The 16410-nt window shown below is 46.6% G+C and overlaps 1 protein-coding gene across 14 annotated transcripts in view; it reads right to left on the reverse strand.

Moving 5' to 3' along the window:
- Positions 1 to 1693: 1693 nt before the first annotated feature.
- Positions 1694 to 16410, reverse strand: part of WT1 (WT1 transcription factor) — a 49077-nt gene continuing 34360 nt past the window's right edge. For 10 of the 14 annotated variants that reach the window (XM_072791015.1, XM_072791017.1, XM_072791014.1 and 7 more), the window contains 5 exons: positions 14307 to 14403; positions 10523 to 10673; positions 6560 to 6649; positions 5783 to 5875; positions 1694 to 3102 (listed from right to left, as the gene is read on the reverse strand). In XM_072791015.1, coding sequence (XP_072647116.1) covers positions 2981 to 3102; positions 5783 to 5875; positions 6560 to 6649; positions 10523 to 10673; positions 14307 to 14403 — 553 coding nt within the window. In that variant the 3' untranslated portion in view covers positions 1694 to 2980. The remainder of the gene's footprint in view (positions 3103 to 5782; positions 5876 to 6559; positions 6650 to 10522; positions 10674 to 14306; positions 14404 to 16410) is intronic. The other 4 variants (XM_072791018.1, XM_072791016.1, XM_072791013.1 and 1 more) reach the window with 1 other exon arrangement.

Raw genomic sequence — 16410 nt, forward strand, 5'->3', positions numbered from 1 at the left:
AGATTGTTCTAGATGCGAAAGCACTGCACCCACAGGAGGTACCATTTAACGTTACGTACTTAGAGTGCTACGCTGGAGCGGGCTGCAAAGATCCAGCTAAGGGGAAGGGGCCTTTCAAAGACATTGAACCATATACTGAACCAGACACAAGAGTAAAGCAAGATGGAAAAATGCACATTTTGACAAATGCACCAAACAGAGCCCCTCACCGGAGGTACAGGGAGCGTCCACTGACCAACTTGCACCAACTTTCATCCTGACCATCGACTGACGCTCAGCTGGGCGGGCCTCAGCAGCACACACTCACTGCCACCCAGGGCTTTGCCAAAGACGGAGGGCAAGCAGATGTCGTCTCTGTGGGGAGGCTGGCAAGAGCCCCACTGCTGCAAACCTTACCTCCGGTTGGGGGCATAAGAAAATGGGGTTAGCATCTTGCGGAGCTGGCCGATGAAGATGGCTGGACTGTGCCAGAGGATGTCCGGGGAAGGGGGAGCCAAAGGAAATTAGCAGGTGTGTCCTTGGGTAAGCGTTTTCCTGGGTAATGCTTATGAAGCCTTTGCTAGGTCCTAGGTGTTTTTTAATTTCATCTTCACAATGATCCTACCAGGCAGGGCCATCTTTCCTCCTACCTTACAGGTGAGGAGACTAGGGATTTAGGATTTGAACCCAGGCTGGTCGGCTTACTGAAGCCCATGACCTTATTAACTGTTGCTCGCTCAACTGCCAGGGCAGTGGGAGAATCTCTGGTCTTCCTCCTGCAGTTGAAACAATGTGGCTTTGCTTTTGTTGAAACCTGGCTCGATCTGACTTGCTGACGTTTGCCATGCTTGTCCTGAGCTTCTCCAGAGAAATGCTGTCTTCTGGCAGGAAAAGATAAAACTGGCTGATACAAATGAGTCACCGTACTCGCTATAATTAACAGTGATGCAAGAGCCAGATGCGAACGAAGCAGGGCCTCAGGACCCGACTTTTCGGCGGCCCAAACTTTGAGCTGCTGCACAGAGTCTCTCCCTGGTGAGGGGCTGAGCTGCCGGTGTGCTCAGGATACTTTTTCAATGAAGAAATGAAATCTGGATGCATGCACACTCCAAGCTACTGGAGCTGGGAGGGGCGGCACCAAATCCATCTCCTTATTTACACCCGAAAGACCATACACCAGAACCAGAGAGAGAGTTTATAGTTTATATATAATGCTTTTACATTTGCTTTTACACTCGGCTGCCCTGGAAAGTCTAAGTAGTTTTCGGCCTGCTGAGCTGATTTATGGTAACTACAGCTGACAACTCAGTTGGGCTAGGTGTTCAGCCTATGGCCTCCTGATTGCACTACGTATCTGTGAACTTTCCAGAAAAGACCAGTTACCACTAGCATCCCTATTCTCTTTTGCTGGAGCTGGAATAACAAGTGATACAAGGATAGCCTGACTAAAATAAACCCTCAAACATGCTTCCCACCATGCCGGCCACAAACCCAGCTGACCACAGCATGAACACGATCCCTTTATGATGCTGGCGGCTTCCAGGATGGATAACTGCGCCTCCTGAGTTTCGACAGAGAGAAACAGCTAGGAGCCAGGACCTGGAGAGACTACACTAGTGATCTTCGACGTCCCGTAGCATCTTTTTTACCTATTTAAGACAGTCTCAACTGTTCTTGAGATTTGAACACAATACAGCTGATACAACCTTGCCACTTTCCTTTTGAATAGACTTTAATTGAGAGCGAAGTGAAAAATGCAGGTTACATTTTTAGTGTTATCATTGATACGTTGTAAGATCAACACCAAAACAGTGATGCATCTAACATTTATACATTTCCTAATTTTAGTTGTCAAAGAGCAAATCATTATCAGATATATATATTTACATAATTTCAAGCAAACAGTAAATAATAAACACCCTCCTTTAAGCACACACATGCACACGCACATACACACACACACACCCAACCACCTTTAAACAATGGATTTCCTCACACTAGTGAGTCTCATTTTGTCACATACACCGGTAGACTCAGAGTTACTTAAGAACAGTCTTATCAATGGACATCCTGGACCAGCCCAATTTTCTCCTAGAATCACTTTAATTTTACAACTTGAAGCCACATAACCAGCGTGGTCAGTACACTCTAAGGACACCCCAGATGATAAAATGAATTCCACTTCTTTTGTGTGAGGACATATGCACGTCTCTGAAGATGCATGTGATTTACAACTCAAAAAAGTCGGAAAATACCACCAAAATCTCAGCTCTTCAAACACAGTTTTCTTAACAGCACTGTGCTAAATGTTAACACCGAATTAGCTGAACGGAAGGATTCTTCTCGATATCTCTACAGAGGTACTGGTTAGTCCTGATGCTTTCTTCAGCTGCTTGGAACGCACAAGTTTTCAAAGCTGCCTGGTGGTGCTACATCCTGCCTTCCAGGTTAGCAGCCTGCCTAACCTCCGGAATGTCGGACGGGACTCAACCCCAGTGCCTTGCTCTCTGATTTATTTCTTGCTGTTAGTAAATGGAAACCATGACAAAGTTTACATTAGCAGACACATACACATGCCCTGGCCTATAAATATTCTATGATGGAAAATGTGGTACAATGACTCCATTCCTAGTGTGAAAAGGAGCATAAAAGGGAGAGGGGGCGGGGGGGGGGGGGGACATGATCCACAGTGGCTCTTCTTAACAGTGGAAAATCCAGACCAAATGGCAGAGGTGGGCTTTTAAACTAACCGGACATCGTTAGCCACTTCTCTCCAGGGCCTTGAGTCAACAAAAAGCAAGCAAAGCAGAGCCAACTCCTCCGGGGCAAACCTGGTAGGATCCAGTCGTACAGGCATCTTGTCTCGGAAGCCGGATTGAAGAAGATCACCTGCCATTTCCTTCTTAGAGAGGTGAGTGAGGAGGAATTCTAAAGTCAGATTTGAAAGTAGTTCACACACTGTCCTGCCTGGGACACAGAACTGTCCCCGGGTCGGACCCCCTCAAAGCGCCAGCTGGAGTTTGGTCATGTTTCTCTGGTGCATGTTGTGATGACGGACTAATTCGTCTGACCGGGCAAATCTTTTCTGACAACTGGGCCACCGACAGCTGAAGGGCTTTTCACCTGTTGACACAATTGCCAGTCAGAGACACTTGCAGTGGAGAGGCCGGGCAAAAGTTCAACTATCAAAAGCCTGAGTTAAATCATTCCAAGCACCCCTCTCGGTTCCCTCTAGCTCTTGCCCTAGGCTCACAAATCGGGCTCATCTCATGGGCAGCCTTGAAATGGAAGCCCCTCTGGGCCCTTAAGGATTACACTACTGTAGAAAGTATTAAAATATTCCCCTATGTCAGAGGCCTAGGGAAATGGCAGAGAAGGAAAAAGTCTAGTTAATCAGAGTGTCTGGGTAATTCATATGTAATCGAGGGGAAAACACTTGTTTTAACCTTTGCTGTTGGACTATTTTTTTTGTGAACTGCATACACGTTCCCCTCGGCTGTCTTCACAGGGAATTGAGCTTAACTGGGCTGCGAAGAGTCAGGATCATCACCCTGGATATTACTGATTGGTTGTCCTCCAGTATTAGAGCTTGACTGTAACTTTAATATCTTTGTCGTGTGGATATTTGGGGGGGGCTGGTATTTTAAAATAATTCCTGGATACCAGTGTGCAGGATATTTGCTTCTTTTACCTTCAAGTGTTGCTGAGAGCTTAATCCTGGTTCTAGGTGAGGCATGGTTTTCAGATTTTTAACAAGCCTGCCGTAAGATCGAGACCTCTCCATCTAAGGAGTTCTCAGAAGTTCCTTCCAAGCCTCATTCTGGATGAGGAGGGATAATTAGCATTTATGAAATGCCTAATTTAACGCCCAGCCTTGTTGGGTATCATCTACATACGCTATTTCTTGTGTTCCTTACAACAGCCTTGTAAGAGAAGCGTTGGTATCCCCATTCTAGAGAGGAGGCTAAACAGCTAGTGAGGGCAGACCCAAGCAGGATGTCCATCCAGGTCTATGCCAAAGGCCCATGCGCTTGGCATTATCCGGGCCTCCGAGGCCTGGCCCTAATGGGAAAAGAGGCGTGGCTTTATCCTAAGTAAAAATGCCACAGGAGCCAATCTCTGTACCATCAGGGAGATTCTCCAGGGTATCGCTGGCCCCCACTTTGCCTCCTCTGAGAGCTAGTGGTTGGGACAAGCAGGGAGGAATGTCCCAGAGGAGGAGCTGTCCCAAGGTCACAAGGGAGTGACCCAAGTAGGGTAAAAGCGTCTGCCAGTGACAAGGGCCATTTTGCGCATACGCAGGTATGTCCGGGGGTTGGAGGACAAGGGGTTGGGACACCAGGCATGATAACTTTCTCACCAATTTATGAGCTCAAGAATAAGAAAAAGAAGAAAACTGGGCAGCCTGGGTGGCTCAGCGGTTTAGCGCTGCCTTCAGCCCAGAGTGGGATCCTGGGGACCCAGGATCGAGTCCCACTTCAGGCTCCCCGCTGGAGCCTGCTTCTCCCTCTGCCTGTGTCTCTGTGTCTCTCATGAATAAATAAAATCTTTAAAAAAAAAAAAAATAAAAAAGAAGAAACACCAGAGGCACCTGAGTAGAGCAAAAAGAGATGCCCGTCCCACCAACTCTGGGGCACAGGTGCCTGGCCTGTCTGTAAACGCAGCCTATTTGGGCTGAGTCTGCAACTGCACGGGGGCTGGTGACCTCATGTTTCCCTTCACCTCTGCTCACTGTTCCTCTGCTCTTCCCAATCTGCTCCTGGCCCCCACCTCACCCCCAGCCGTGCTGTCAAAGGTCACCTTCTAATGGACTAAGCCCAACCCCTTCTCCTGGTGGTCATCACTTTCCTCAGTGTCTTGGTGGCACTCGGCTTTCCTGACCTTGGCTCTCTTCCTGATTCCTATCCTCCCTGGCTGTAAGACAAACCTAGGCTCTCTCTCTTTCTCTCTCTCTTTCTCTCTCTCTCTCTCAAAGAAGGAAGGCTGTGGGACACGGTGGGCTGGGAACAGAAGGAATTGGGTTTGCTACTTACAAGCATTGGGACTGTAAACAAGTCATTTCATCACCTCAGTCTTCCTCATCTCAGAAATGGGGATAAACCATGCCTACCCTTTTCTTACAAGGGTGTCACAAAGAGACGCAAGATAACCCTAAGCCTCTTTCTACAGGTAGAAAATACACAACAAAGGTGGTGCCATTTTCATTATGAATCACACCAGGCTTGTGAAGAAGCAAGAAACATCCATCGACCAGTAAATAAATGTCCTATTCCCCTGTCTATACGAGTACAAAGGAAATAATATCCATCTGCTGATACGAGTCTAGCAGACACCATGTCTGCTCTGGGGACATCAACTTTTAGCACAGCAAGGATTCAACATCTCTGAAAATAGTGTCATGAAATGTGAGCTCTCCAAAAAATAAGTATTTGGCTTGGGAGAATTTCTGCTGTTTTTCTGTAAGGTTGATTATCATATCAAAACTGAGTGACACAATGTGAGGGAGCCAACTGGGAACAGCAGGGACCTAGCTCATCTCTTCCTTTCAAATTTGACGCTCACAGTAAGAGTTCTTTTCACACGTCCCTCCTCCAGCTTTATGGTTCCCCCCACCAATCCCTTCTGAAACAATATTATTATTTAAAGATAGCCATGCACTGTTCTTTCTCCCCACCCACTCTAAAGCCTGCTCAGAACTTCTACACTAATTTTTTTCCCCATCTCTCTCATCACAAACAACTTCATTCAACAACATTTTTTTAAAAAAATAATGAAAAATAAATGTGAAGAAAAGTTTACGCACTTGTTTTACCTGTATGAGTCCTGGTGTGGGTCTTCAGGTGGTCAGACCGGGAGAACTTTCGCTGACAAGTTTTACACTGGAATGGTTTCACACCTAAATGGACAGAGAAGGTCTAGCCGCAGCCCTAACAATGTGGGAGCATAACGAGGCCCACAGGGCCAGCTTCCTGGTGGCCGGAGGAGCCGGACGTTTCCAGGCACCTGTGATGATGTCTGCCTCGCCCGCAGGTTTCCCCAACACCCCAGGCCTGGTACAAACCACCTAATGCTGCAGTGTAATCCCTGAAGACCTGCTTCTGTCTGGGGAACAACTCTTCCCTAACCACAAACATCCAGCTTCCCACCAGTCTCAGCTGTGTCCAAGACTGAAAAAGTGAATCACACCCTACAAACCGGATTGTGTTCTCCACCACCCTGTTCTTTACCACTACTAGTGTATCATCAGCAAATTGCTAGCGGGATCCCACTGTTCTGTGGTTTGCAGGAGAAACAGGGGATGTTTCCTTTCCTTTTCTTTCTTTCTTTCTTTCTTTCTTTCTTTCTTTCTTTCTTTCTTTCTTTCTTTCTTTTCTTTCTTTTCTTTCTTTCTTTTTTCTTCTTTCCCTTAAGAAAAGGAAAATCTCTGGAGATTGGGGGGGCGGGGGGGAGGCACGATTATCGGGAAAAGCTAAGCAAATGGCTAACCCTCTCACATCCATATTCAACCGCAAAGAGAATCACGAAATCAAGTGCGACCCAAGAGAATGTACTGGCAGCAATGAGAAGCGAGCCTACAAACCTGTGTGTCTCCTTTGGTGTCTTTTGAGCTGGTCTGAACGAGAAAACCTTCGTTCACAGTCCTTGAAGTCACACTGGTACGGTTTCTCACCTTGGGGAAGACACATATTCCATTTGAAAATGATGCCAGAAATGGGGATCTCATTAAAGCCGAGCTCTCCTCCTGGGACCGTGGGATCCCCAAACGCCTAAGGCACTCTGGCAGACCTCGTCAGGGGGGTGCTGCCGACAGCAACGAGAGGCTAAGGGCCCTCCTGTGCGCAGGCTCCTGGCCAGTGGGTGTACAAGAGAGGACTGGGTGGATGAGGATGGTCCCTAACCTCTGGGTTGTGAGTAGACGGGAGCTCAGGTTCTGAAGTCTCACTAGGGTCACATCCAGCTCTGCCACTTAAAGCTCTGGGCAGGTGCCATTTCCTTGTTGAGAAATGGGGCCCCAAATCTCACAACTTCAAAGGATTTACGAACAGACGAAACCAGGCCATCCACATTAAGGGCTTAGCCCAGGGTCTGGCACAGAGGCACTGCTCCAAAAACACTGGTAGAGAATCTTTAGACAAATAATAAACCAAAGAAGTCTTAACTCTCAAACGGAGTTGGGAGGCAATTCTGGGATGGATACGCCTTGGAGCTGGCCCCATGAAATAAGTGTCCTATGTTCCATGGCGTAAAGATGTGATGTTCTCTGCTACTGACTTCTCATCCCTGAATCAAGCATAAACAGCGCCATGGTTGTGAGACACTCAAGTTAAACCAGGAACCAAAATAGTTAGGAAGGTTTTGGTATCCCTTTATCCGAGAGTAGTCAGGAGTGGGATTACACAACTTTCTGCCTCAGAATGGAGAAGCCCCACCCCTATGCTTGCTGGAGAAAATTCAGCCATGAGTGCAACTGAGCAACCTTGGGCCTTCCCACCTTCTTATGAGAACTCTGAGTCACCAGTATTCTGGGATGGAGAGCAAACTATTTGAGGCCAGTTGTTCTTTCTGCTGCAAGGCATTCCCTAGTTGCCTTTCCGGCCTCATACCCTCCTCTATTTCCCTGATAAATCTGTATTCCCGCTATACCAGAGCTCAGCATTCCCCAAACTGCCTTGCAGTTCGCTCACACCAAATGCCCTTTGTCCCTATCTCCACATTTTCCTCCCACAAAAAAAGTCTACTGTATGTCTCTCACCAATGCCACCTGCTTCCTCTGCATATGCCTTCTTGGACATTTCATGTTCAGACTGAAAGCCCTTCCTTGCCTCAGTACGGGATTTGTTCCGGAATATCTAACATTGTAGGCTACGTCCAGGGCTACCTTCCTCCGTGGGCTGGAAAATTCTGAGGGCAGGAGCCTTTCCTTAACTTTGTATTTATATCTGGCTCAGTGCCTTACATTCCACCAATCCTACTCGGTCTAATTTCTTTTCTCTGCCTTTCTGCTTCTGCTCCTTCTTTACTTCCTCTACTGCACTCTACCAACCCTTGGATGGTTAGCCAAGCCCTTCCTCCTTCTGGGATGATTTTAGCTCACACCAGCAACTCTTCTTGGCTCCTCCAGCCTCGGGTTTAGTACACTGTCATTACTCTCGTGACCCCTTTTCGTTTGTATGTATCCTAGCTCCAAAACAGACTATCAACTCTTTGAGAAGGGGGTTTGTGAATTGGAGTTAAAAGGTATGAATTTGGGCTCTGCTTCCACTATACCCTATCCACCTGGTAACTGGTCAGTGCCTGAGGATTAAATGAAATAATTAATGTAGATAGTCTGGCACCTAAGAGATATTTTATATAAAAGTACTTAATAGAATAGTCTTACTATTATCATACGTAGATAAAAAATGATCGCACTGTTTCAAGAAAAGGGCTGCAGGACTGTGAAATACCAGGCTCCTCTCCTTGTCTTCTGGAAAGAAGAGCTTCTTAAAACCTCCAGCAGGTCTGGGGGTCTTGGCTATCTTGTCCACTGCTTCCCCTTCACACAGACCTCTCCCCCTCACTGCTTGTTAAGTGCCTCTTCTCCATCAAAGGTTTCTAAAACCGTATTTCCTTCACTGTATTCCCTTGCGTTTCTCCAGCCACAGTTTTACTTTATTATTTTCTTTATAACCTTTACAGACACTTTTCAAAGGATCCCATTTGGGGAACCATGTAAAAATATAATGGGCCTCTAGGTGTCTCATCTTTAGCCTCAAAGCATGTGGTCTACTGAGTGCAAACTCAGGTTTATAAGAGAACTGCATCCTCCAGACACAACTTAGCAAAGTTCAACGATCCAGAGAGATCTAAACGTGGCTCACTCTCCTTTTCAGCTTCTCCAAAGCAAAATAAGCAGTAATAACAAAATAGTAAGGGTAATTATAATAATGAAACTGTCTTTCCAGTTACCAAAGACAACAACAAATAAACAAACAAAAAACCCCAGCACCGGCTCCCCTTTAGGAAAGCCTGTGTTTTGCACTGCTTCCCTGCAATGGAGACCCAACTACGCTCCCATTCAGTGCCCACAAGGCCAAGAGCAAATGTTTGTGAAATAGCTGTTTATACTCAATGTGGCCAACAACCAGACAAGGCCAATTCTCTTTCCTAGAAGAAGGCAGATCTCATGACCTGTGGGAAAATCCAGTTTTCCTTGATACATCCATCATCAAAAATCATCTTTCTTTTTTTAAGATTGAAAACAAAAATTAAACCAAATCCATTTTCCCATTCCTATCTGGTTGGTTATTACTAACCCAAGCAATCCATCCCGTTTTTCTTTGGGCCATGTCTCTCCTTAAGTCTTACTGACCTTGCCCATCAATCTCTCAAAACCGTCTGATTACCAAGCTCCCAGAACAGGTCCTCTCTCTTTAGAGATGCTACTAGGATTCTAATAGTTACACCACTGTTTATTCAGACCTATAGACATAGGCTACTATACTGGGTGCTTCACATCTAATGCCTTTAATTTAATTTAATTTTTTAAGTTTTTATTAATTTATTCATGAGAGACACAGAGAGAGGCAGAGACATAGGCAGAGGGAGAAGCAGGCTCCATGCAGAGAGCCTGATGCAGGACTCGATCCCAGGACCCCAGAATCATGACCTGAGCCAAAGGCAGAGACAACCACTGAGTCATCCAGGGCGCCCCTAATTTAATTTGGTATTAAAAGTTAATCTAGGGAAGCCCTGGTGGCTCAGTGGTTTAGCGCTGCCTTCAGCCCAGGGCGTGATCCTGGAGACCCGGGATCAAGTCCCACGCTGGGCTCCCTGCATGGAGCCTGCTTCTCCCTCTGCCTGTGTCTCTGAATCTGTGTGTGTGTGTGTGTGTGTGTGTGTCTCATGAATAAATGAATGAAATCTTTTTAAAAATTAAAAATAAAAGTTAATCTAGTCTTGAGGCACCTGGGTGGCTCAGTCAGTTAACTGTCCAACTCTTAATTTCAGCTCAGGTCATGATCTCAGGTGGTGCAATCAAGCCCCACATCAGGCTCCACACTCAGTGTGGAGTCTGTGGGAGATTGTCTCTCTCTCTGCCTCTGCCCCTCCCCGGCTCTTTCTCTCAAAAAAAAAAAAAAATCTAGTCTTAACTATGGTTTAAGGCAGGTATTATCACCTCCATTTTCCTTGAGACAAAATGAAATCCAGAGAGAGGTTAAGTAACTTGCTCAAGGTCTCACCACTTGATCATGAAGCCAGACTTCTAACACAAGCAAGTCTCTTCAGTTCTGTGGAATTCTCTCTCCACCACTCTCCTCTGCTCTTCCTGAAAACAGTTTACTGAATTCTTTATTGAAGGATGGACAGTCAGGATACAAAGTTCCCCACAGCCTTTTTTTTTTTTTTTTTAATCACATCGGCCAGACCTTTCAAAGCATTACCGACTATCAATCCAAGAAATTTTCCATGTCCTTAGTGGTGTGCCAGCCAAGAGCAGGAGTTCTTGAACCACCTTGCCCAAAGGCCACTGGAAAAGAGGCTGGACGGTGGACACACTTACCAGTGTGCTTCCGGCTATGCATCTGTAAGTGTGACAGCTTAAAGTATCTCTTATTGCAGCCCGGGTAAGCACACATGAAGGGGCGTTTCTCACTGGTCTCAGATGCTGACCGGACAAGAGTCGGGGCAACTCCAGGCACACGCCGCACATCCTGCAGGCAGAGTGTGAGAGAAATGGAGACTTTAAGCCACATGTGGATATTCATGTCAGTCCTAGGGAAAGTGAGCTTTAGAATATACCCAGAGAAAGGATGACAGATATAAGATCTAAAACCACTCCCATCCACACCCCAGATGCCCACAGCAGACATCACTAATGGATGACAGATCAGGACGTTCTATTGTGCAGCACCCCAATGTCATTACTACTGATCAACCAGAGCTGCTACTTCACTGAAGTCTGTTTGGGGTTGCTGATCCAGAGGATCTGGAAAAGAAATGCTGGGGACTCCAAGAGCTTCCAAGCCATTCTGTATCTCAGCTTCTCCACTTGAGGCAGTGAGGTCTGGAAATTCCAAGTCCCAGATTCTATTTCCTTCCACTTGGATGCACCGGCACATGATCTCAGGCCCAATCTGCCATGTGCGGATAAGCCCTTATTAGAGAAAGATATGGGATCCTCAATGAACCCCAAACTGACCAGACTTTCCATATGGGAATAAATGACAAGGAAGGAGGGACCCCTGGGAATTGGGGGTTTTCTCTGTGATGGGGCTGAAACCACCAGGGCTAATGGTGTAACCAGTGTAATCGCTTAGTAGTAACACCAGAAAACATTGGGTCTGCCTTCCAGGCACTTTCCATCCTTCACTGTTGATTCCCTTTATCTATGGGAGTGGGTATGTGTATGGTCAGTTCTTTATGACAAGGTACTAAGGGGACACGGTGAGGCAAACTCTCCTTCCTGCTCTCAGGATCAACGACTCATAGATGGGTGAACTGAGAGTGCCCGAGGGGCCACCGAATCCTCCTCAGTCTCTTCCAGATGTGCAAGTCAAGACCAAAGAGCATACCCATGTTTGTGTTAAGACCTGGAACTGCCTCTGAGCTTAGCGGTGTCCCTGCCCTGTGCATCTTCCACACCATGCTTACGTTCTAGATTCTACTTCACACTGCCTTGCACTGTGAGATCTTCTTTGAAGAATAAGTACTAAAGTGACATACACATTGCTGTTGATAGGCCACAGTGTCTCAAGGCAAACAGTGGCAAAATTAAATGGTGAGCCAGCTGTGTTTGATTGTCAGACTCTAGGAGAAAACGAGTAGGTAGTGAAACAACACCTGTTAGGTCTGGAGTCTATCAGCAGCCATGACAGTGAGTCTGACAAATGGCTTGGTGGAGATGAAGGCAAAAGGAGCTTTTTTCATTTCCTTTAATTCAATCTATATGTGGCACACACAGCAATGGGATATAAAATCGAGTTGTCAGTCAGTCAAGGATCCTGGTGGAAGATGGTATTTTTTGGAGGAGAGAGCAGGATGACTCTTCATGGTACCTCCATCAGATTTTATATTTCTGTAACCCTCACCTTTATTCTCACACTTGGAAGGTTTGGGTTGAGGGAGCACACTGTTCAATCACCACGCTGCTTCTGAAGACATCAATCAGAACCTCTCAGAGCTACCTGCCCCACACATCATGTGGACACCCAGCTCACACACCACTTATTTCTAGGGTACTGACTATTCTGGTGAAAGTACCACTGATGTCACTTGTGTTACAGCCACTGAGTCACAAGTCAAAGTCACAAATGCACACCCTTGGTACCTGCGTGTGGTTCTGACCTCCCAAAAGAGGCTCCGCTGAGGTGGCCTGCCATTGACTTCCCCAAATTCTCCAAAATGTTTACTTTTTCACTTTACTTTCCTCACTCTCCTTGAAGCCCTTCTCCCCCAAACTGTTCACAGCCCTCTGTCTCCCTAAGAAGCAATGCAACATGGTGGTTAAAAACAGGGGTTCTGGGCACACCTCGGTGGCTCAGTGGTTGAGCATCTGCCTTTGGCTCAGGTCATGATCCCAGGTCCTCGGGTCAAGTCCCACATCGGGCTCCCCGTGGGGAGCCTGCTTATCTGTGTCTCTCATGAATAAATAAATCTTAAAAAAAGAAAAAAAAAGAAAAACAAAAACAGGGGTTCCAGAATCAGACAAGACTTGTGTTTAACTAGTTATGTGACTGTGGACAAGTCACTCATCTTCTCTGGAATTCAGTTTCCTCATCCATAAAATGGACATGATGGACCCAGCTGTTAAGATGCACTGAGGATTAACTGGAAAAATAAAATATAGACATGGAAGAAACTTCAGTGCATATTGCTAAGTGACAGAGGGCAGTCTGAAGAAGCTGCATGGTGTGTGATTCCAGCCATAGGGCATTCTGGTAAAAGGCGAAACTGCAGAGTCAGTAAAAAGGTCAGTAGTCCTTTGGGAAGGTGAGAGGGCGGGGAGAGGTGAATAGGTGGACATGGGCATTTTTGTTTTCCAATTGTGAAACTATTCTGTACTAGAATGTGCAGGTCGATACGTGGAATTGTGCATTTAAAGAAAACCCATGGAACTGCACAACACAAGAAATCAACCCTAACATAAACTATGGACTTTCATTAACAATAATGTATCAAAAAGGAACCTTAGGACAAACTGGTAGTTGTGCTGGCAACTTAACTCTTAAATGATTCAGAAATAAGTTATATATACATAAAGAATAATAAAGTGAATGTGGTAAGCTATTAGCAATGAGGAATCTGAATGCAGGTAGCATATCTACTATTTTTAGACTTTTCTGTAAATTTGAAATTATTTCAACTTATACTGAAGTTAAAATGTAAAGATGAAATAGGCATGTTGAGGCAAAAAAGTACAGAGAATAGATTAGCTCTACTATGAATTAAATTATCTTGAAATCTGGAAAAAAAAACAATAATGTATTTTTTTAAAAAAAGGATCAATACCAGCTTATCAACTGTAATAGTGTAGTATACGGAGGCAAGATAATAACAGGGAGGAGAGGGAAGAGGAGGGATATGGGGACTCTTTGTATTTTCTGCAGTTTTTCCCTAAACCCAAAACTGATTTAAGAAATTAAATCTGGGGCAGCCTGGGTGGCTCAGCAGTTTAGCGTCGCCTTCAGCCCAGGGCGTGATCCTGAAGACCCGGGATCGAGTCCCACGTCGGGCTCCCTGCTCGGAGCCTGCTTCTCCCCCTGCCTGTGTCTCTGCCTCTCTCTCTCTCTGTGTGTCTCTCATGAATAAATAAATAAAATCTTAAAAAAAAAAGAAATTACATTTGTTAAGAGAAAAAGCCCATATATAAAATTCAGCACAGTGCCTGGCATGCAGAAAGCGTCCAGCAGCAACAAGGTAGTGCCGTTATTGTCATTATTTATTATTACTAGTGGAACACTTGGCAAGATCAGAGTCAGCTTCGGGCACCTGACGATGCAGACCAAGTCCAGGGTCCGCTCAGGAAGCCAAGGGTCCAGGTCACCCGTTCCAAGAACTGCATGGCCCACCGGGAAAGGTGAATTAAGCGGTGGACGGGGGAAGGGATGGGATTCCACCAGGAGCTTCTTGGGCTGAGCCAGGGACGTGGCTGTGGTCACAATGACCCACCTGGAGAGGAGGCTGCCCTCTGCCCCGGGGGAAGAGCAGAGGTCCCTATCGTCAGAGGGGCCTGTGATGAGGACAGACTTACCTGGCTGAATGGCCATCAGCAAGGAAGCAAAAGGCTGATGAGAAGGGAAGGAGGCACTGAGGTCCCCGCCCAGTGATACCCCCCGAGGTCTCACCTGAATGCCCCTGAAGACGCCGTGCGTGTGTATTCTGTACTGGGCGCCGCACAGGATGGGCGTTGTGTGGTTGTCACTCTCATACCCCGTGCCGTGGCTGCGAACACAAAGAACGGACAGCAAGGCTCAGAGGGGTCCGCAGGTGCCATCTGGAAATGTGCATCGGCACCAGAAAGAAGGTCTTTAAAAGGCTCACGGGACAACAACAGTTGGTTGTCTGCATCCCTCCACCTGGGCTGTTCTGGAAACAGGACCCTGTGCGGGGCAGGGCCGCTCAACCCTGGGGTCACCACCACGCAGCCCGCCCTACGCTCAGGTTCTCACTGGCCGGCCTTCTGGGTCTCTGCCTCTCCGACAGGCTGGGAAAAGTCACAGGGGCAGGATTTCATCCCCAGCAAGTTGTTTACCCTCTAGCCAGCCGAACTGACAGCTGCGAATATCTCAGGAATGAGCAGATACCTCAAGTTTCACATTAAGTGCAATGGATTTTTGTCGGCACCTCATGACTCAGTTTTTACCAGATAGCACGGAGAAAGTGATGACACAGAAGAAATGTCACATTCTCAGACGTGGGGATTACACATCTGTGGCCCTGCTCCACTTAACCTACAGATCAGTTTTCCAGATCGACTTAACTCTTTGCAGCCAACCGGTGCCACCACTGGACACTGGATAATCCTACCCAGCGTTGGAGTGGCTGGTCCTCTAGCTGGTGCTCAGGTTGATCCTGGACAGCTTGCGAGGGCTGAGGGATGTGGATTGCTGAAGAGAATACCTCGGAGGCAGTGAATCCTCTAAAAGTATTCTCTCCTTTAGGTAAAAGCTGGTATCTATTCTGCAGTTATTTTACTTCCAAATGAGGCAGAGCAAGGATTCTTATCTGCATGGGAAGCACGGTATAATCGCATCTAGAATCAGCACAGGGAGCTCTTATGAAATGCCTCCGTAAAATGGTGCAGCTGCTTTGGAAAATGTCTGGCAGTTCCTCAAAAGATGAGACCTAAAGTTACAATACGACCCAGGAATCCTACTTCTAGGTATATTCCCAGGAGAAACGAAAACCTGTATCTGCACATCAACTTGTACACATTGTTCATGAGCAGCATTATTCGTAATAGCCAATAAGTGGAACCAACCCAAATGCCCATCAGCTGATGAACGGATGAACGAATTATAGTATATTCATAAAAGGGGACATTATTTGGCAATAAAGAGGTAGGAAGTACTGATACATGATGATGTGGGCAAACCCTGACAACAGGGGAGTGAAAGAAGTCGGCCACAGAGGACACACCTACTGTGTGATTCCATTTAACCGAAACGTCCAGAAAGCGCAAATTATGTAGAGACAGAAAGTGGATTGGGGATCGGCTGCCTAGGACCCGTGAAGTTGGGGGAACGGGGGAGTGACTGCTGAGAATGTCCTAAAGTTGTGGGAATGGTCGTACAACTCTGCGAATATACTAAAAACCACTGATCTGTATACTCCAAACTGACAGTATGTGGAATTTATAAAGCTGCTTTACAAAATTAACTCTGGGGAATAATGGGTTCCTTCCATGCACGATTGTTTTTTTTTTGTTTGTTTGTTTGTTTTTTGGTTTGGTTTGGTTTGGTTTTCTCAAGCCTCCAGGTGTCACTAACTTGCTGTCAGGGCCGAGAACCTCCACCCTCTGCCTCTGTTCCTCTAGAGAGGCCAGGGGTCCCAGTGCAGGAAGCAGGTAGCTTGGCTGCTCAGCCCACTCCATAGTGTGGGGAAACCCTGGGGCCGGCTCCACCTCCCACTTCCCCAGGGGAGACAATTCCTGGAGGGGAAGGCTGTGTGCCAGGACAACTGACATGTCCACACGTCCCATGGCCACAGCAGCTATGGGATGCATCACATTTAATTCTGGCTCCAAGCTTTCTAGAAAGAATCGCCTGTCTCCCTTGCAGAGATCAGTGACAGCAGTTTGGGGAACTCGGTGGCAGTTCTGCTCCCTTTAACCTACTACACTTCATCTCTACATCCTCCAGGTGATTTTTGACATATCTGGGGGGCAGGGTCCCAAAGAGCCAAGCCAGGGTTAAATGCGCAAAAATTGGGAAGAAATGCCAAATCCAG

The sequence above is a fragment of the Canis lupus genome, chromosome 21 (genome assembly GCF_048164855.1).
Source record: "Canis lupus baileyi chromosome 21, mCanLup2.hap1, whole genome shotgun sequence".
NCBI classification, from domain to species: Eukaryota; Metazoa; Chordata; class Mammalia; order Carnivora; family Canidae; genus Canis; species Canis lupus.